The sequence below is a fragment of the Nomascus leucogenys genome, chromosome 3 (genome assembly GCF_006542625.1).
Source record: "Nomascus leucogenys isolate Asia chromosome 3, Asia_NLE_v1, whole genome shotgun sequence".
NCBI lineage: Eukaryota > Metazoa > Chordata > Mammalia > Primates > Hylobatidae > Nomascus > Nomascus leucogenys.
Window position 1 is genome coordinate 146,442,021 of NC_044383.1, and position 20,561 is coordinate 146,462,581.

At 47.3% G+C, this 20,561-nt stretch overlaps 1 protein-coding gene across 1 annotated transcript in view; it reads left to right on the top strand.

Moving 5' to 3' along the window:
* The first annotated feature begins 2,523 nt into the window (after positions 1–2,523).
* SLC22A3 (solute carrier family 22 member 3) overlaps positions 2,524–20,561 on the top strand; it is a 106,030-nt gene continuing 87,992 nt past the window's right edge. Inside the window, exon 1 of the mRNA XM_030809930.1 lies at positions 2,524–2,988. Coding sequence (XP_030665790.1) covers positions 2,560–2,988 — 429 coding nt within the window. The 5' untranslated portion in view covers positions 2,524–2,559. The remainder of the gene's footprint in view (positions 2,989–20,561) is intronic.

The window sequence follows — 20,561 nt, forward strand, 5'->3', positions numbered from 1 at the left end:
AAAAAATAGTGAACTTCCATGAAAATTTTCTTAGATATGTTAGGAGCACTGATGGGGACTGCATTGCCGAGGGAGGAAGGCAGTGGCGGTGGCTGAGGAAGACTTTAAAGAGGGGCTGTTGACATTTGAACCAGGCCTTGCTGGGTGATGGGCAGGGAGGAATAGGAGGATGAAATTCTAAGAAAAGGAAACTTTGTGTGTACAGGCATAGATTTTAAAAATTTCAAGAGGAATGTGAAGATTGGCAAGTAGTTCTGTTTGGCTGTCCACAGGAGACAATTTGAGGAGGAATACAGGTTAGGAGCTAGAAAGGGAGAGTGAGAAAGGAGGATTTTAGAAAACAAGGCAAGCTGCACTGTGGGAAGATGATCCCGAGTGCAGGCTGGACCAGAGGACAGGTGCTGCAGGGACAGAACCCTGAGGGGAGCCCAAGGCAATCACATAGCTGAGAGGAGGCGACATGTGAGTGTGTATGAGTGTGTGTGAGTGTGTGTGTGGTGGGGGAGTCAAGAAGCATCTGTTTATTTCACAAATATTTACTGAGCACCTACAATGCACCAAGCACTGTTCCAGAAGACAGCGACAGGAGAAAACCCAAAACTGTCTGCCCTCATGAAACTTGAGTTGTAATGGAGAGACACAGATAAGATAGATAAATAAAATGAATAAGTACAAATATAAATATATGATAAACAAATAAAAACGTATCTATGTTAGATGACAATAAGTGCTTTGGAGACAAAGCAGGAAAGGGGGGAATGTGCTTGTGTGTGCAGAGATTGGGGTGGGTTGTTGACTGGTCAAAGTTCCCTGAAAATTCACTGACAAGAGGCAGATGGCTGGAAGAAAAGGTGTACTTATTTATTTAAGGTGTACATGGGGGCCTTCAGAATGAAGGCCCAAAGATACAGAGGAAATTGCCTAGTTTTATGCTTAGGTTCAACAAAACATGGATAGCCCTGTCGAAATAGGATTGGACCAAAAGGGTGTGATCTGATGCTGATACTGAGTGGGGAAACCCAGCGAGGCCGGTCGCTCTAGATTCTTCTGGGCTTCTCTGAGCAGCCTTTTTTTCCTTCTTGGTAAGGGGCAGGTCCTTCTGTGGAATGGGAGGTCTTAGGACTGCAATCAATAAGGTAGAACAGGTGATTTCTTTATGGCCAGTTTTTACACAGACAAGTGAGGGAAAATCACAGTGATATTTTTGTTTTATGACAGGCTTTGGGGAAAAGCGTTCTGGTTTCGATGGCTAGCCTGGGGGAGAATGGGACCCACAGACAGGAGAGCAGAAGATCACACAGAGACTGCTTCTGAGGCCTTCATTTTGGCGTATTGTGTCTGGGCCCAGGACATGGTTGCACAGAAAGGCAAGGCAGGAAAGGGGAGCTGCGTTGGAGCGAGACAGACTGAGTCTGGGGTCCAGCGGGCAGTTGAAACTGCTGGTGAGGACATGAGGCCAGTTTGAATCCAAGCAGCCTGGCTTCAAACTCCTTGTTCCGGAGGAGGAACCGCAAGTCCTCCCAGGGCCTTGGAGAAAAGTGAGCTAAAGGCAGAACGTGGGCCGATAACGTGGGGGCGTGGGGGGACCGCGACCCAGCCCAGGGAAGGCATCCTAGCATGGACCCAGCAGCCTGGGCAGCCTGGGCGGGAAGTTCTGATCGCGCTCTGCTGAATCGGCAGGAGCAATAAGTAAGCGGAAAAACCAGGATTCAAACCAACCACCAACACCTTCCCTGGCGTTCAGACCGAAGGTGGGCGGGAAGGCCCTGGCGGAAGGAGGTCTGCATCAGGGCTGGCCTTGAGGCGATCCCTTCTCACACCAAACCTCCTGGACGCTGAGCAAGCCCCTTCGCCTGTGTGGGTTGCCCGGCTGCCCTCTGGGGAAAGTTGGGTGATCAAATCCCAAGTTGTGGCCCTCGATGGGTCGAGGGCGATGGCCAGCGCTGTGCTGGGAACGAGCAGCCCTGCCCTGTCCTGCCCCACATGGGCGCAGGAGGCCTCTGCACGCGCAAGGGCCAAGGGCTGGAGGGGCCTCTCCCGGGTACAGGCACCGGACCCAGGGCGCGCGCTTCCTTAGTCCCCGGGCTGCACTCCGGACCGCTGAGAGATCGGGTCCCAGAAGTTCCGGGAGTGGTCGGGTGACCCTGGAACTTTCTTCTTCTGGAGCCCGACCTGGGCCTGACTGCAGAGCAGGCTGCTGGCAGGGACCAAAAGGAGCTCCGCGCCAGGCCGGAGGCTGCGCCCGTCACTCGCGGTCCCGGGCCGGGTCCCTGGCGCGTAGTCAGGCCACGCCGCCCGGGCCCCACCGCGCGCCCACCCCGGCCGGGTGCGCCCGGCTCGCGGCCGTCCCTCCCGCGACCTGTGGCCCGGGGCTGCTGCGGGCGCCCAGGGAAGAGAGGCGGGGGCCGCGGGGGGCAGGAGGAGCGGCTGCGGCCGGCACCGCGCCAGGGCGAGTGAGGCGGGTGGCGCGGGGGAGGCGGCGGAGTAAAGAGAGGCCGCCGCCTGGGTCCGCGGGTCACTCAGAGGCCGGGGCTGCGGGCGGCGGGCGGCGGGCGCACCATGCCCTCCTTCGACGAGGCGCTGCAGCGGGCGGGCGAGTTCGGGCGCTTCCAGAGGCGCGTGTTCCTGCTGCTGTGCCTGACGGGCGTCACCTTCGCCTTCCTCTTCGTCGGCGTGGTCTTCCTGGGCACGCAGCCCGACCACTACTGGTGCCGCGGGCCAAGTGCCGCGGCGCTGGCCGAGCGCTGCGGCTGGAGCCCGGAGGAGGAGTGGAACCGCACGGCGCCCGCCTCCCGCGGCCCAGAGCCCCCCGAGCGCCGCGGCCGCTGCCAGCGCTACCTCCTGGAGGCGGCCAACGACAGCGCCTCCGCCACTAGCGCTCTCAGCTGCGCGGACCCGCTCGCCGCCTTCCCCAACCGTTCGGCGCCCCTTGTGCCGTGCCGCGGCGGCTGGCGCTACGCCCAGGCCCACTCCACCATCGTCAGCGAGGTAAGGGCGGCCCGGCCCTTTGGAAGCCGGCGGGAGAGGACGATGCTGGCTCCCAGGCGGACACGCCGCGTGTGAGACGCTGGCCGCCAGGGGAGGTCGGCGGAGACGGGGACCGGTCGGCTACCTCTGGGCACAGACAGGATTCAGCGCACCCTTGGAAGTGCCGCGTCGTAAATGCTGGGAAAAGCCTTTCGTTATTTGCCTGAGCCCGTGAGTTAATGCACAGATACTTTGGTTTCGGGTGTGAACAAAAACTTTCATCGAAGCCGAGTTGTAAACGCCTGGCACACGCCTGCTCAGGATCAAAGACCCAGCACCGCGTTCCTTATCTTTGAGGTGTGCGGGCGCCGTCTTTGGAAATTATGGTTAGGTGCGCGATAGGGAACTTCGGTCTCTGGGGCGAGCGACGTTGTCAGTTCCGGATTCGCTTATGGTCTCCAGGGGCAAAGGAAAGGGCGAACCAACATTTGAAGGCAGCGGCAGCTTTTTTTCCAGTTGCCCAAATGGTTACCCAAAATGCAAGGGGACAAAGGTCTAGGCTTTCCCGGGGAATGGTTTTGGTAAAATTGCTTTGGGGCAAAGAGCAACATCTGTGAGAAGTTGGGAAAACTGAAGTATTGGATAAATTTTAGTCTTTTTTCTGGTAATAAATTTCAGGAACATAGCGGGAGAGCCACAGCCTTCCAACGCAAATACCCAACCCATTTACAGGCTGCTGCCGGCGGGTGTGCGGGGGCGATCCCCACATTTTGGGCAGTCAGTGCATTTGGAAGTTAGGGGAGCTTCCTTCACCCCTGGCCTCAGTAATCTGTTTCTGCATCCTTGCTGAAATGGAAGATTGCCTCTCTGTGAGGTCCAGATACAGAGCAGAGTCACTTTGTAATAATCAGAACTCAGAAACGGCCTCAGCTGAGCATGGGTTGCAGGGATGAGCAGTTTTGTTGAGCTTTGTCTACAATCACAGCTTAAGTTAATTTTTAAAAAATGATTGAATGTGATCAGGTACATTAGGAAAAAAAGGTTTGTCTTTTTTGTGTGATAAATCTTTAAAAATCACCTACTTGAATAGTGGGGTAAACACTGGATTAGGAGGTAGGAGCGCCCTTTCTGCCGCTATTGCCGTTGGTCTGGTGAGCTTATCTCGCTGCAGTTGGGAGGGTCGGTGGTTGCAGTTGTGCATGTTTTATAACGCCATGTGCTGGTGTGTTCGCACAGTGGATGGCTCTATGCTAAGTGCTCCAGGGATAAAACCCCTGGCAGGACAGCCAGGCAATGTGTGTTCAGGGTGTTTCTATAATGCCATATATGGGTGTGTTAGCACACTGGGTGACTCTATGCTAAGTGCTCCAGGGATAAAACCGCCTGGCAGGACAGCCAGGCAATGTGTGTGTGTGTTCAGGGTGTTTCTATAATGCCATATGAGTGTGTTCGCACACTGAGTGGCTCTATGCTGAGTGATCTCAGGATAAAACCCCCTGGCAAGACAGCCAGGCAATACATATGTGTGTTTGGGATCTTTAATTTCTACTTAATCCATGGTAAGGCTGGGGACTGCTTTATAATTGGTGATGGTCTTGTTAGAGATTTCACAGTTGAAAGGACAGGGCATGGACTTGGGTGAGAGAGGGCATTATCTCTGTGAGTCGCATCTGTTAGGTGGCTCGTTCCACTCCACTCAGCCTAGTGCTTACTTCCCAAGTGAACCAGAAGACCCACATGGAGGGCAGACAGCTGATTTTTGAAGACATTTAAAGATGAAGAATAAAACGAGCCTCAACAAGTGCTCAAGCGAGGTTTGCATGAGTGAGCATGATCCATGGGCATCAAAGAAGACAGACATAAAAATCTGTAATTTAATGCTCCAACAGATACTTCAGAAGCACTCTGGGGTTGCAGGGTTACTAGCATTCTGGGGTTACAATAAGGTGATTTTATGAAGATCAGTGGCTCCTAAAATGCGGTGTGGAATGATGGAGGGTCAGGGGCTGGCTCGGTCTCCAGCTGGCTGTATGGCTTGGGTGAGTTACTCGCCCTCTCTGGGCTTGTTTTTTTTTCATCTGTAAAATTAGCCATTGGATTCAGCCCGTTACAATGCTCCAAATGCCAACAGGGTCACCACCTGGTTACTGTTTGGTGTGCCCAGAACAATGATTAAAAAGTCTTTAAGAAAGTAGAATGATATTAGGAATGTACCCCTTAAAGCCCCAAACAAGTTTTTGAAATATATTGGAGAGATTCTTTGTTTTTTTTGTTTGTTTTTTTTTGTTTTGTTTTGTTTTGTTTTGAGACGGAGTCTCGCTCTGTCGCCCAGGCTGGAGTGCAGTGGCGTGATCTCGGCTTACTGCAAGCTCCGCCTCCCAGGTTCATGCCATTCTCCTGCCTCAGCCTCCCGAGTAGCTGGGACTACAGGCGACTGCCACCATGCCTGGCTAATTTTTTGTATTTTTAGTACAGACAGGGTTTCACTGTGTTAGCCAGGATGGTCTCGATCTCCTGAACTTGTGATCCGCCCACCTCGGCCTCCCGAAGTGCTGGGATTACAGGTGTGAGCCACCGCGCCCGGCCTCTTTTTTAAATTCCAAATAGTTTTGTGCTTCTTTTGGTTTGTTTTTCATGTTTGGATTCTTAAGAGGAAAACCTCCATCTATTCATAAAGTTCAACTATCCATAACAAGTCAGCCACTCTCTGAATTCTGCATAGCTAATATTTTGCTGTCTTTGGTTCGACTAATTTTTTTCTTTCAAATTCTGTCTGATGAAAGGAACTGTAGTTCCATCTTCAGCTAACGTTATGTATCCAGTGTATTTTTATAAACTTGAAGCCTGAGATATAAATCAAGCAAAGGGGTGAATTGGGAGAGTTTACAAAGTGGGCGGGATGACCAGACTCCAGAATGCCTCCATATAGCTATAATACTTCATCCTTGAACTATGGTGGGAGGGGTATCATTGTCCTGGCTTTATAGAAGAGAGACCTGAGGACCTTCCAGGGTCCCATGCCATTTATGTAGCCAAATTGGATTCAAATCCGGGGGCCTTGATTGTAAGTCAGTCCACTTTCCTCCATAAAGTGTTCAAAATCCTTCAAACAAGTCAATGAAACATGGTACTCAGATCTCTCAGGCTTTATAACCTGCAGAAACCTTGTTGAAACTTCGTATTTATTTTCTTACTATCATGGTCCTCCAATGGGCTACTTTGTTTCATTTTATGGTGTCAGGATCCACAATCAGCCAGACTGGCAGATAGGAAGGCTGTACTTTCATTTGGTGGGAATGGTTCTCTAGCCTCCTGATGTGAAAGTTGCAAAATGGTATTTAAATGTCATACACCCCCTTCGCATCTTACAACTTGAGACAGTTCTAAGACACTAAGTCAGAAATCAATGCCAATTGCACATCCCTTTATGGCCGGCTCCCCATCTGTGTCTCCTGCTCAAGGCAAGGCAGTGGATTTATCACCTACATTGAACTTCCTCAGTGGAGACTTTTCTAATGTCTGAATCTCGGCCTTATCTTGTTGTCAGATACTGGGCAGAATAAAATACGATGTAATACAGAGAAGCGAGTCTAACCCCCTGTCCCAAATATTTCAATTCACTGCCCAGAGAGTGTCTTCAAGATTGATGTTAGGATTTTTCAATGCTTGCTAATATGCCATGGATGAAAAAAAAGAGCTTCTCCCTAGGCTATCACTCAGAGCAGGGCTTCAGAACACCTTTAAAAACAGACTGAATCACATTTGCTTTTCCTTTCCAGATCATTTTGACTTGGAATCACTTTTTCCCTTCCAGATTACCTGGCTGAATCTATAAAAACTGAATCCATTGTTTGTTTTTATTAGAAGAGTGTGTCTTTCCCATACTTTCTGAAACATCAACAATTCAACAAAAATTTTATTTTATGTTGACCCTTGTCTCTCAGAGTAACTAGTCCTTTCTGCTGATGACAAAAGTATTTTAATAGCGTAATAGGTTTTTTTGTTTTGTTTTGTTTTTTGACAAAGTCCCGCTGTGTCGCCCAGGCTGGAGTGCAGTGGCGCAATCTCAGCTCACTGCAACCTTGCCTCCAGGGTTCAAGCAATTCTCTTGCCTCAGCCTCCTGAGTAGCTGGGATTACAGGCACCCACCACCATGCCTGGCTAATTTTTGTATTTTTAGTAGAGACAGGGTTTCAGCATATTGGCCAGGCTGACCTCAGGCGATCTGCTTGCCTAGGCCTCCGAAAGTGCTGGGATTACAGGCGTGAGCCACTGCACCCGGCCTAATAGTTTATTTTTAATGGAGTGAAAGCAGGACTCTAATGAGTGAACAGCCACTCCACTAGATGTCTGATTCTTGGTCTAGGCAGCAGAATGGCCAAACAGATTCATGTAGCAATGCTTTCTGGACCTCAGAACAAGGAAAATATTTACAATAAGGATCTTCATTATGAGAATATGCAAGAGTATCTCTTGCTCCTCTCTGGCAGCTGATATTTTGGATTATCAACATCAGTTCAGCTGAAGTTTATTTAGCATTTATTATATTCTAGGCACTGGGCTAGGCTGGGGATACAAAGATATGCAAGTCTTTCTCCAAGCAGCATGAAGCTTGGCAGGGAAAATTGCAGAGATAATGCAATGACAGTGGCTGTGGGTGTGATAAAGGGTACCACCCTCTGATGGGACAGAGGAGTGAACCAGGGCAGAAAGTACATTGACCTTAGCCTCAACCTCAGAGTACAAGGAGGAGTCCAAGACAAAAATATGAGGGAAAAGATGTTCCATTCTCGCACCCTCTCATCTTCATTATTTTCTCTGCACCCATTTATTTTGTGCCCTCAGGAGCAGTGGTTGGTGTGCATTCTCAGGTTGCACACACAGGGTTTGGAATCAAAAGATGAGGGTTGGAGTTCAGGAATTTTCCTTTTTCACAAACATCTAGGGCCCTTTCAGATGATCCATGGACCACACAGAGAGACGAGCTGGGTGTTTCTTAATGAGGAGCATGACGAGAATATAATGACTGGGGGAGAAGTGCCAGTTCCACCAAGCACACCCTGGAGACTCTCGGAGGGGACCATTATCCCTTTATCCTCAGACAGGTCTCCCAAATCTTTTTTTTTTTTTAATTTTTTATTATTATACTTTAGGTTTTAGGGTACATGTGTACAATGTGCAGGTTTGTTACATATGTATCCATGTGCCATGTTGTTTTGCTGCACCCATTAACTCGTCATTTAGCATTAGGTATATCTCCTAATGCTGTCCCTCCCCCCTCCCCCCACCCCACAACAGTCCCCGGAGTGTGATGTTCCCCTTCCTGTGTCCATGAGTTCTCATTGTTCAATTCCCACCTATGAATGAGAACATGCGGTGTTTGGTTTTTTGTCCTTGCGATAGTTTACTAAGAATGATGTTTTCCAGTTTCATCCATGTCCCTACAAAGGACACGAACTCATCATTTTTTATGGCTGCACAGTATTCCATGGTGTATATGTGCCACATTTTCTTAATCTGGTCTATCGTTGTTGGACATTTGGGTTGGTTCCAAGTCTTTGCTATTGTGAATAGTGCCGCAATAAACATACACGTGCATGTGTCTTTATAGCAGCATGATTTATAGTCCTTTGGGTATATACCCAGTAATGGGATGGCTGGGTCAAATGGTATTTCTAGTTCTAGATCCCTGAGGAATCACCACACTGACTTCCACAATGGTTGAACTAGTTTACAGTCCCACCAACAGTGTAAAAGTGTTCCTATTTCTCCACATCCTCTCCAGCACCTGTTGTTTCCTGACTTTTTAATGATGGCCATTCTAACTGGTGTGAGATGGTATCTCATTGTGGTTTTGATTTGCATTTCTCTGATGGCCAGTGATGATGAGCATTTTTTCATGTGTCTGTTGGCTGCATAAATGTCTTCTTTTGAGACGTGTCTGTTCATGTCCTTTGCCCACTTTTTGATGGGGTTGTTTGTTTTTTTCTTGTAAATTTGTTGGAGTTCATTGTAGATTCTGGATATTAGCCCTTTGTCAGATGAGTAGGTTGCAAAAATTTTCTCCCACTGTGTAGGTTGCCTGTTCCCTCTGATGGTAGTTTCTTTTGCTGTGCAGAAGCTCTTTAGTTTAATTAGATCCCATTTGTCAATTTTGGCTTTTGTTGCCATTGCTTTTGGTGTTTTAGACATGAAGTCCTTGCCCACGCCTATGTCCTGAATGGTATTGCCTAGGTTTTCTTGTAGGATTTTAATGGTTTTAGGTCTAACATGTAAGTCTTTAATCCATCTTGAATTAATTTTTGTATAAGGTGTAAGGAAGGGATCCAGTTTCAGCTTTCTACATATGGCTAGCCAGTTTGCCCAGCACCATTTATTAAATAGGGAATCTTTTCCCCATTTCTTGTTTTTGTCAGGTTTGTCAAAGATCAGATAGTTGTAGATAATGCGGCATCATTTCTGAGGATTCTATTCTGTTCCATTGATCTATGTCTCTGTTGTGGTACCAGTACCATGCTGTTTTGGTTACTGTAGTCTTGTAGTATAGTTTGAAGTCAGGTAGCGTGATGCCTCCAGCTTTGTTCTTTTGGCTTAGGATTGACTTGGCGATGCGGGCTCTTTTTTGGTTCCATATGAACTTTAAAGTAGTTTTTTCCAATTCTGTAAAGAAAGTCATTGGTAGCTTGATGGGGATGGCATTGAATCTATAAATTACCTTGGGGAGTATGGCCATTTTCACGATATTGATTCTTCCAACCCATGAGCATGGAATGTTCTTCCATTTGTTTGTATCCTCTTTTATTTCATTGAGCAGTGGTTTGTAGTTCTCCTTGAAGAGGTCCTTCACATCCCTTGTAAGTTGGATTCCTAGGTATTTTATTCTCTTTGAAGCAATTGTGAATGGGAGTTCACTCATGATTTGGCTCTCTGTCTGTGATTGGTGTACAAGAATGCTTGTGATTTTTGTACATTGATTTTGTATGCTGAGGTCTCCCACATCTTATCAGATGAAATGCTGCTGTTTATTTTCAGAAAGCTTTGAGCTCTCCAGGGATGGGCAACTGATAATAAAATCCTAGAATTAATTGGGGAGGGGGGAAGCCCACAGCTGAATCACACTTTCTGGGAATCTTGGTAAACCTCAGAAAGCAGCTTTGGGCAAAGGTAGGGGACTCCAACAGATGTTGCAGAGACATCTGTACTTTTGGACCCACAGGTTATTTTTGGCATTGGCATCTTAGTGGAGTGGAAAGAATACACATGTCCTTTGGTGTCAGATAAATCTTGTCCTGAATCCCAGCTCCTCTATTTATTAACTTGAAGGGCAAGTCAACTGAGCATCTGCCTGAGCCTCAGTTTCCTCAGCACTAGGATGGGTGCAAGAATGCCTGCCTTAGCAATTGGCTTGACATATGCATGCAAAGTTCCTGCCATTCTGCCTGGTCATAGGTGGCGCTCACAACAGTTGGTTCCTATGAACACATAAAGACCCTTAAGCCAGGTGGGAGTCGGGAGGGAGGGAAGGAACAGGCTATGGGCCAGATTTGACCCTGGAGCTGTAAGTTTGCTGATCCCTGGTCTAGCATAATAAATCATTGATAAATTTGCCTTAAATATAAATAGTCAAACCCTTGGCCAGGTGTGGTGGTTCATGCCTGTAATCCCAGGAGTTTGAGGCCAGCCTAGGCAGCATAGTGAGACTCCATCTATACAAAAATATTTTTAAAATTTTTAAAAATTGGCCAAGTGTGGTGATGCATGCCTGTAGTCCTATCTACTTGGGAAGTTGAACCCAGGAGGTTGAACTGTGCCACTGTACCCCAGCCTGGGTGACAGAGGAAGACCCTGTCTCTAAAAAATAAAATAAAATAAAATATCTCAGACACTAATTTGCTCTAGAGGCTGAGAATACCAATACTTTCCTACTGGACCCACAGGTAGGTCATATTTCCCAGCTTCCCTTGAAGCTAGAGAGGCCACATGTCTGAGTCCTGGTCAACGATGTTGGGGAAGCGAATGTGGAACTGCTAGGCCTGGAGCCAGAGCGACTTTTCTCCTGCAGTCCCCAGAGGATGGTGGAGCTCTTACATGGAAGGATATGGGTTCCTGGAAGCATGCAAGGAGGGCAAGAGCCCCACACCTCCCCTCCACACCAATTCATCTGCACAGGAATATGGGATTGCAAATAAGAAATAAGCTTTATTGTGTTACACAACTGAGGCTTGGGAGACTGCTTGTTGCAGCTCTTCCTGTTAGGCTGCTCTGACTCATACAGCATTTAGTGTGCTTCCTGGTAGGGCACAGGTCACAAGGCTGCGGGCACCTGATAAAATGGTATGGAGGCTGGTGCCTCTAAGAGTATCCTCCCCTGGGTCTGGTACACAAGGTCTCCGTGCCTCTACCCCATGTCTCCACCTATAGAGGCTTTTCCCTCTCTGGGCACCTGGGGTTCCCATTCTCCAGGGGGTCACCCTGGGACATGTGCCACAGCTGTCCTCCCCTTGGGCTCGTGTGTGCTGTTTGCTTTCCTTTCCTCAAAACGCCTGTCTTTCCTTGGCCGGGCATGGTGGCTCGTGCCTGTAATCCCAGCACTTTGGGAGGCCGAGGCGGGTGGATCACGAGGTCAGGAGATCGAGACTATCCTGGCTAACACGGTGAAACCCCGTCTCTACTAAAAATACAAAAACAATTAGCTGGGCGTGGTGGTGGGCACCTGTAGTCCCAGCTACTGGGGAGACTGAGGCAGGAGAATGGCGTGAACCCAGGAGGCGGAGCTTGAAGTGAGCCAAGATTGCACCATTACACTTCAGCCTGGGTGACAGAGCAAGACTCTGTCTCAAAAAAAGAAGAAAAAAAAAAAACAGAAACCTGTCTTTCCTCATGAGGCTGTTCCATTTTGTACCTTTACACACACCTATTCCAGACACACCTTCCCCACTGCCACCTCCACCCAGGGCTGGGCTTGGCTTCCTTTCTGTCAAGCTGCCTTCGCTCTACTTACCTTGTGCTCACTGCCTCATCAGACTCTGGGGTGCTGGAGGGCTGGCGCTGTGCCCTCCTAGCCTAACGCAGTGTTTGGCAAATATTTGTGATTAATGAATGAATGAGACAGGGATTCCTTGGAACATGTAATGCTTTTTATGACCATGGCTAGGCCAACCCTGGGATTGGCTTTCAGAGATTAACCCAGGCCCTCTACCGATGGTGTTGCTTCCTGTTGACCCCTAACGCCAATTCCTTGCCTCATCCTCCGCCTTGCATCATCCTCCGCCTTGCATCCATGAGGTGTGATCAGTCACAGGATAAACAATCATCGGCGGCCATGGCCCCCCACAGACCTCTGCAGCAGGGGGAAAACAGGCCTCCACTTCACTCGACTCCTATCTACTCACGGGGTCTGTGTCCGCAGAATCCTAATGTAGGGGATGTGACCTGGAACATGAAAGGAACAGGAAGGAATAGAACTGCTGGCTCTTTGGGGCCATAATTTTAATGTGCTGACGTCCACTGTGCAGAAGAGACTTTTCCCAGCTGTCCTGGCACCACACAGTAGTCTGTGTCATCAACCGAGCCTGCTCCAGGGCAGCTGGGCACAGGTGCAAGGCCCGGTGCAGCGAGGAGCACTGAGGGGCCTGGGCTGAGCAGCTCCCAGGATGCAGCGCTGTCCCCTTCATGGCTATGGAGTAGGAAGCAAACACCACCTACCTTCCAAAACAAAATAAAACCTTTCCAACATTCTGCCTCAGTTTTTTCCCCACCCCCTCTTAAATCATAACCAAGAAAGGACATTTATTTATAGTCTGTGAGGAAAAATCAAAGTTTTAATGGTCTTTGGTGTAGCTTTTTAAAATGATAAATGACTGTTGAGCTTGTCAAATGATGGCTAATACTGTTTTATCTGGGTGAGGTCAGTAACAGCTTTTTAAGGGTTACCATGCTCTTCTCTTTGTGTTGGTAATAAAGCAAAATAACTCCGCGGCTGGTACTCATGTGACAATAGAGAAAATTAGTGAGGGGTGAAGTTTAGGAGCTTAGAAGAAGGTGAATAAGTAAATGTGATTTAAACAATTCTGGGGCAGGCATCCATCCCACCTTCCTTAACATCTGCTCTAGATCCCAGTGCCCTGTAGAGTCCAAGGAGGGGAGTTGTCCTTGGCTGTGAGCATAGTGGAAACGGCTGGATGAAGCAAGGGTAGGCACAAGCCTGGACCTGAGAAACAAAGGCACCTATTCTGCTTTCAAACTCAGTCCTGGGAGGGCAGGTGACCTCTCTCATAGGATTGCTATAGGGCACCAGCAGTGGAGATAACCAAGTGATAAGCAAGTCTTTGGCTTTCCATGTTAACAGAGACCACTGGTCCCAACATGGAAAAGCATCTCAGAAGCCTTTCCCAGTAGCTGCGTCTGCCCAGCATACGCACAGGATGGCTCTGATTTCATGACACTTCTGCCAACGGGAAGCTTTGGGCAACCGACAGCACAAAATGAAAGACAACATGTGTGTTTCCAGGCTAGTGGGGAGGGACGCCGTAAGCTGATGCTTCTGAGACAGAAACCAAAGGGTCAAGGTGCCAGGAGCTCCTATACTAAAAACTGTTTGTAGCACATTTATGGGGATTAAGTGGCTGTGGTGAAAACAGCCTGCACATTTAATATTGATGATGTTTTAAAAAGCAATGCACTGAAAATATCTGTTGAGAAATGAATGCCCTTTAAATGTTCACAAATGAGTATTTTAAAGAAAATACCCATAGAGAAGTCACCTGGATAGTTAAAAACGTTAACTACCCAGGGTAGAGGAGAAAATTAGATTGAAACTAATTCAGATTAATTTGGCATCAACTTTAAAGAAATCAAATAAATAAATGTCCAAGTTATTAGAGTGTAAGAAAGTGTTCCAGGAACCTTTTCCACAGAGGTTCTTGATCTTCCTGTGTGGCAGTTAGTGGGAAATTGTGTGACAAATTTATCACATCTTTTGTCAGCCCCTAGCATCCTTGTAAGATTGCTACAATTCCCTATCCAGTCTGTATCTAATAGAGCATACACAATAATTTTTATTTTAAATTCAACCAAGTTGAATACATTATAAAACCAAATAAAATTGTCTTTCTATTTATCAACTCCAGAGATCATTAGACAATAACAATTTATTGTTGCAAAGTTTTCTGAAAAAAATTTCAAATTTTAGATCCAAACTGGTTTAGTGTAGTATATTGCTAAGGCAAATAGGTGGCTAAGAACATAGACTTCCTAGTTTTGTGGATATAAGCAAATGGCTGAATTTGAGGGTTTCTGAGCTCTGGACTAGCCCAGTCCTGAGACTTCCCTGGTTTTAGGGGGGAGACTTATGTAAATAAGGCATTCAAAGTGCTTGTCCTGTCGTCTGAGATATGTAAGTAGCTGGTGATGATCATACATGCTGACAACAGATACTGAGGAAGTTGACTCAGAGAGGCAGCTTGGGCCTGGAAATTCGGGCAGATGGCAAGCCCCTAGGGCTGAGGGAAGTGTGCTTTAGGCAGGGCACCGAGATTCTAATACTAAGGACATGGCCGGGGTCCACCCTCTGGAGCTGGTATAAACTGGAGCTTAGTAATGAAAACCAGGGAAAAGCCCAGGGTAGAGGTCGGAGCTACCTGACTTGGTAAGATTTCTCAAGAGCGCATGGATTCAGTTGTGACATAGAGTGAACAATCCCTCCATCCAGGTGGCTCTGGGGACAAATGAGAAACATGCAGGAACTGCTGAGCATGTGGAAGGTCCTGGGCACATGCCAGTTCCCTCCTACTTGCTCTTTGTCACTAGCTGTGGTGCCCAAGTCCTCCCCTTGCCTGGTCTAGTCTGAGGATGCTGGATGTAGACTCCCTCAGAACCCCACACTTCTTTCCAATTGCAGTCTGAGCAGAGGGACGCTGGGAGAGAGCCCTGGACTTTCCTAAAACTAGGAAATCCCAGGACAGGACTAGATCAGAGCTCAGTGAGGGCTGAAGACTCAGCTGTGGGGCTGCAGGGCTTGAACTCCATCCCATGTTTTCTCATGAGCCTGGAAATCCTTCAATAAATATGAACAACAAGAGGTGCCCCAAAGGTGCTGTGTTAGAAAGGCACCCATCTGGCTCATGCCTGTATTCTAGCTGGGTCAGTAAGACAAATTTGCCTTATGTTGTTTGTGGGCAGTTGCAATGGTCCTATAGGCAATGAAAACATCAGATCATAGTTTGCTCGTGTTGCTATGAGAATGTGACCTCAAAGAAAATACTCCCCCAACCCAAATCCAAATCTATGAAATGAAGACACAGCAGTTATGGTGGGGCAGTAATTATGAATGTTGAGCTTCAGGTTAGGGTTGAGGTAAATTTGGGCTAAAGTGCTTTATATATGGAGCATTCCAATTCTCATAACATTGAATAGACACTAAAAATTTACGAAAGTTAGTTTCATAGCCAATAGGGACAAAAAGCCATGTTATAATATACTCCATTTATTCTTACAGTTATCAATACTCATTTCCTGCTTAGAAACTTGTTTTCTTCCTTAATTACCAGAAAACATAGTACATTTAATAATCATACTAAATTTAAAATTAGGGAAAGAGAGCTTGTGGTGTTCAGCAAAAAGGGAAATATCAAAAAAGACATCTTAGCATCTGGATTTTTTGGTCAGAAGGAGACCCTGCAGTTTAATTAATGGTCTACATCAAACAGGCTATTTTATGAAGCAATAGAAAGCTGTAATTAAATCTAGCCTTATGGGTTTGATGTATCACAAAACCAGGAGATAGAAACAACAGCAAATTGGTGATAGGGTTGAAACTCAACCTTGTTCAAGAAGCATTTACAATGGAAGCTGTTGACCTATACATGGTCTATGTTTGAGCAGTGATTTTTTTTATATGTGAAGATTTTCTGTAAAGAACTGTAATAACATTGGTAAAGAGAGTCCAAGAAAGATTATTACTCCTTTTTTGGATTTCACATTGGTACAGCATGACCTTTAACTCATTATCTTATTACAACTATTAGAAGAATAGTAAAAACATATTTCATATACTTTTCAAGTATCTATAATCATAGTATTCTTTTTATAATAGTTTTCAATTCTTATTTGATAGCATGCTATAAAATTATTTTTCCTTACTAAACTTTCATAGACATTTCACTTAAATGATTTTTCTTTTTTTAAACCGTAAAACCTGTCAAAGTATAAAAGATACATACAAGTGGCCGGGCGCAGTGGCTCATGCCTGTAATCCCAGAACTTTGGGGGGGCCGAGGTGGGTGGATCACCTGAGGTCAGGAGTTCGAGACCAGCCTGGACAACATGGTGAAACCCCATCTCTACTAAAAATACGAAAATTAGCCAGCCATGGTGGCAGGCTCCTGTAATCCCAGCTACTTGGGAGGCTGAGGCAGGAGAATTGCTTGAACCCAGGAGGTGGAGGCTGCAGCGAGCCGAAATCACGCCATTGCAGTCCAGCCTGGGCAACAAGAACAAGACTCCATCTTAAAAAAAAAAGATACATACAAGCTACAAATTATTTGAATTACTCTATATTGATCTCCCTTTTCATTTTCTCAGTCTCTCTTTATTAAACCTCTTTCCCTTAAGAACATAAACAAACAACAACTACTAGAAAAGCTTCAAAGTCCAGCATTAGTCAGATTGAAGTACTGTCCTGACCTAGAAAACATTATCCAAGAAAGTGCATTTCAAGGCTACCTTTCCTAAACCAGTCTCAGGAAGGTCCACACTCTATTTCCCTTTGCAGAAGCATTTAAGTTAATGCTGGTATATGATTTGTATTTATTAACTACCCTCCCCCGACAAATATATTTTTACCTTAATCTATTATTGACTTGGTGACAAGATATAGAGTGATCATGGAGCTGGGATCCATGTTCCTATTTGTCATCAGTTAAAGGAAAGAAGAGGCAAAGGGAGCTATTCTAACATTTATATGGAAGAATAAAGGCCCAGAAGCAGGTAAATCATTCTAAAAGAAGGGGTAGGGAGTAAGAGGAGGGCTTCCTCTACCAGAAATTAAAGTGAAATTCCAAGCCAAAGTAATCAGAACAGCATGGTATTGGAACAAGAACAGACAAGTGGACCAATGGACAGATCAGAGCACTTGGAGACTGACTCCACCCAGGGGAACATCATATACAGTAAGGATGGCCCCATAACTCCATGGGGAGAGGATGGATTGTTGGCTAACTGGTGTTGAGAAAAGTAATGACTCATCAGATATGGAGAATAATCAATCCACCTATCCCCACATACAAAGGTGGACTCAAGGTGAATTGAAGACTTAAATGTCAAAGTAAAAGGTGATATTAACGAAGGAACATACAGAGAAACCTGACAAGGTTAGGGAAAGACTTTTTAAAGAAAAGTAGAAGCCAAAAATGGATTATCTAGATTATATCAGATTTCTGTCTCATGACAGATACCATCAGCAGAGTTAATTGAATGATGACAATGATACTGAGTAGAGCCATACTACTCTAATAAGGGTCATTATGGGAGTTATACGATGCATAACAAAGGCTTCAATAATGTTCACCGTGTGCTCAACACTGCTGTAGACACTTGACATGTGTTCAACTCACTTAATCCCTACCCACTTCATGAGGCATGTGCCATTTTTGTAGATATTTTTTAGAGGAGGACAGGAAGGTACAGAAAGATTAGATAACTTGTCCAGAATCTGGAGCTGCAGGATAGGAGACTTGGAAAAGAAATTGCAATGTCTCAACCAACAAGTAATTAACTGACATCTCTAGAATAGAAAAAGAAGTTCTGTAAATCAACAAGTAAAAGATAGCAAGTCTTGCAGAGGAATCAACAAAGGATATAGGTAGTTTTCATGAGAAGAAACTTCTCCAAAAGGCCACTAAGCACATGAAGAAATGCGTGTGTCTGGGGAGCTTTCCCCTTCTAATACTAGGTCAGTTTCTGTGTGGTAACTTGAGAATACAATGAAACATCATTTAAAGTAACCTGTGGCGTGTTACTGGTACCTTGCAGGCTAAATACATCCTAAGTGTGCTAATACTGCAGATACTTTGATCCCCTTAGGACAGTTAACCCAAGCCTTCCCAGGAGCTGTTTACCTGTGGGTGTCACCTGGCTGCAAAACGGAGATGAACAATGCGCAGATTTCAGGGGTCACCCAGGGATGCTGCGCCCTCAGAACACGTCACAGGGAAGATGCCTCTGAGTTTCCATCTGAAAAGCCTGGTATTAATCCAATAATTCCATCACCAAATTTAGTAGTTGCATTCCCCAGATTTTCTTTTGGGTAATCCACAGTTTGTAGGATGCTATTCTGTGTTCTCAGGTTCAGAATTTCAGGGATTGCTTCTGTCTTCAAGGAGCACTTCGGCTTCCTGGTTAGGAAGAGAAGGTAGCAGATGTGTCCAAAACCCTCTGCGGGACTCTGCTCTGGCAGTTTTATGGGTAGGCGCAGGCCTGCCTGAAACCAAACGCTCTGGCCTCTCACCGCTTTCCTTTTTCCTTCACCCTTTACCGTTGTCTTTTTGGTCTTTAGTGTGGTGGTGTCTCCATGTGAGTTTCCAGGGAAGCAGAGGCTGAAGCGAGGGCGTGGGAGCTGTTTCATGCATTAGACTCTCCGGGGAGCAGCCACAGGGAGGAAACTGAGGGACACCGCGGGATGTCCAGAGAGTCCGGGCCCCAGCGGGTGGGGGCGGGCCAGACGGTGCGGAGCGGGAGAGGAGGAAGACTGTGTCCACGGCATGAGCCTTCTGGCTCACGCTCCGGCGCCGGAGGGGACCCAGGCGGCACCAGCGCGGAAGCCTGCGCCTGGGAGCGGTGCGGCAGGAGGCCCGAGCTCGAGGTGGTGCCGGCAGCGGCGCGCTCAGAGCTCCAACAGGGCTGGGCCGGGGCCAGGGAGCCAGGAGGGTGCACGAGAACGTCCCATCCAGGGACCCACGGATCCTTCGTTCCTGCCAGGGTCTCCTTTGGGCCGACGGAGATGTCTCTGAGCGCAGGCAGCCCCGGAGCCCGCTGAGGCTGGGCTGGGCTGGGCTGGGCTCCCGGGGACGCAGGCAGCTATTTCAGACAGACGAAGGGCATCGCGCCCCAATGCGCACAGTGTTGCCGAGGGGCAGAAAGAGAGGGTGTTGGCCTAAGCCCGGTGGAAGGTCCGAGAAGAGGCTGGAAGGGGGCGATGTGGCCAGCAGGAGCTGGGATGAGCAAGGGCTGGAAGAGCAGGTGGGAGTTCCAGGTGAGGGTAGTGAACTGGAAGCGGAGCAGACGTCGCAGCCGGCCCCTGCCCGGCCTAGTCTCGCTTCTGTCGTGACCCCTTGTCTAGGAAGACCCCACCGTGAAGGCCTCATGAGTCCCACGTGACCGGCACAGCTGTGAGGCAGGAAGCTCTGACTCCAGGCCCCGTGCCCCTCTTTGGGGGCTAGAGCTTCTCCCAGGTCTAGGCAGCCTGGTCACAAGAGCGGGGCCCTCTTGGGTGAAGCCTCAGGCTCCGGTTGTCACCCCTGGCAGACGTGTGCCCAGCTCAGATCCACCTGCAGCTGGCTCTGAACGCTGGATGGGGCCGGGTTGGGGTTTTCCTGTGGCCTGGGGTGAGTCCTAGTAAGCCACCACCATCCTTGCCCACTCCCCACAGGACAGAGCACAGACCCTGTCCCTAATCCTCCCAGGCCACACTCCGCAGAATGCTGCTTCTCTGTTTCCAAGCGCCTGCATGTCTTGCATCCCCTGCCACCATCTTGTGTCCGCCTGAAGGGGCAGCCCCATAAACCTTACTTAGACATGTCCCTGCCCCCAGCACAGGGGCTGCCTTCAAACCCGCCTTTGTCTGTGGGGTTTTTTCCTTGATGACTGTTCAGCATGCCGGCCCCACTTTCTTCTGCTTGTATCTGGGGCTCTCCCAGGCTGACCAGCTGTCCCCACTTGCTGGGAGTGAAAGGGTTTCCTGGGATACGAACTTTCAGTGTTAAAATCAGGAGAGTCCCAGACAAACTGGGATGATTGGTCACCCTAAATGACCCGCAAGTAGAAAAATGATTCATAAAATGTATAATAATGAAAAGCTGTGAATTATTTGCACGCGTAATAGAGGGGGAATATGGTTAAATAAATGTGGTGTAGCCATTTGAAATAGTTACTACAGGGATGAGGAAACCATGCTTATAAAATAACACAGAAATGTTGATGACATATTAAGGAAGAAGAAGGCCGGGTTATACATTTGTGCAAACTGGATGATTTCAACTATATTTGTACACTCCATGTGGTAGATGGGTTGTTGTTGCATAGGGGCCCTAAAGGCAAGAGCTTTTAGTTACTGCTGCTTACACTTTCTTCTTAACTAATTCAGATATTATTTTGCCAAATGCAGAGCCAGGAGGTGTGAAGCAGCCTTCATGGTGGCACCACATTTAACACAGATGAGTAGATGGGTGCAGCGTTGACAATAACTGCAGTCATGTTGTTCAACTTGACGGGATTTCTGAGGAACAAGTCAAAGATGCAGAAATTAAAGTATACAAATTGGATTGGGTTTTCAGTAAAGGAACAGGCACCAAATTGTTTCTCAGTAAGGCACAATAGAG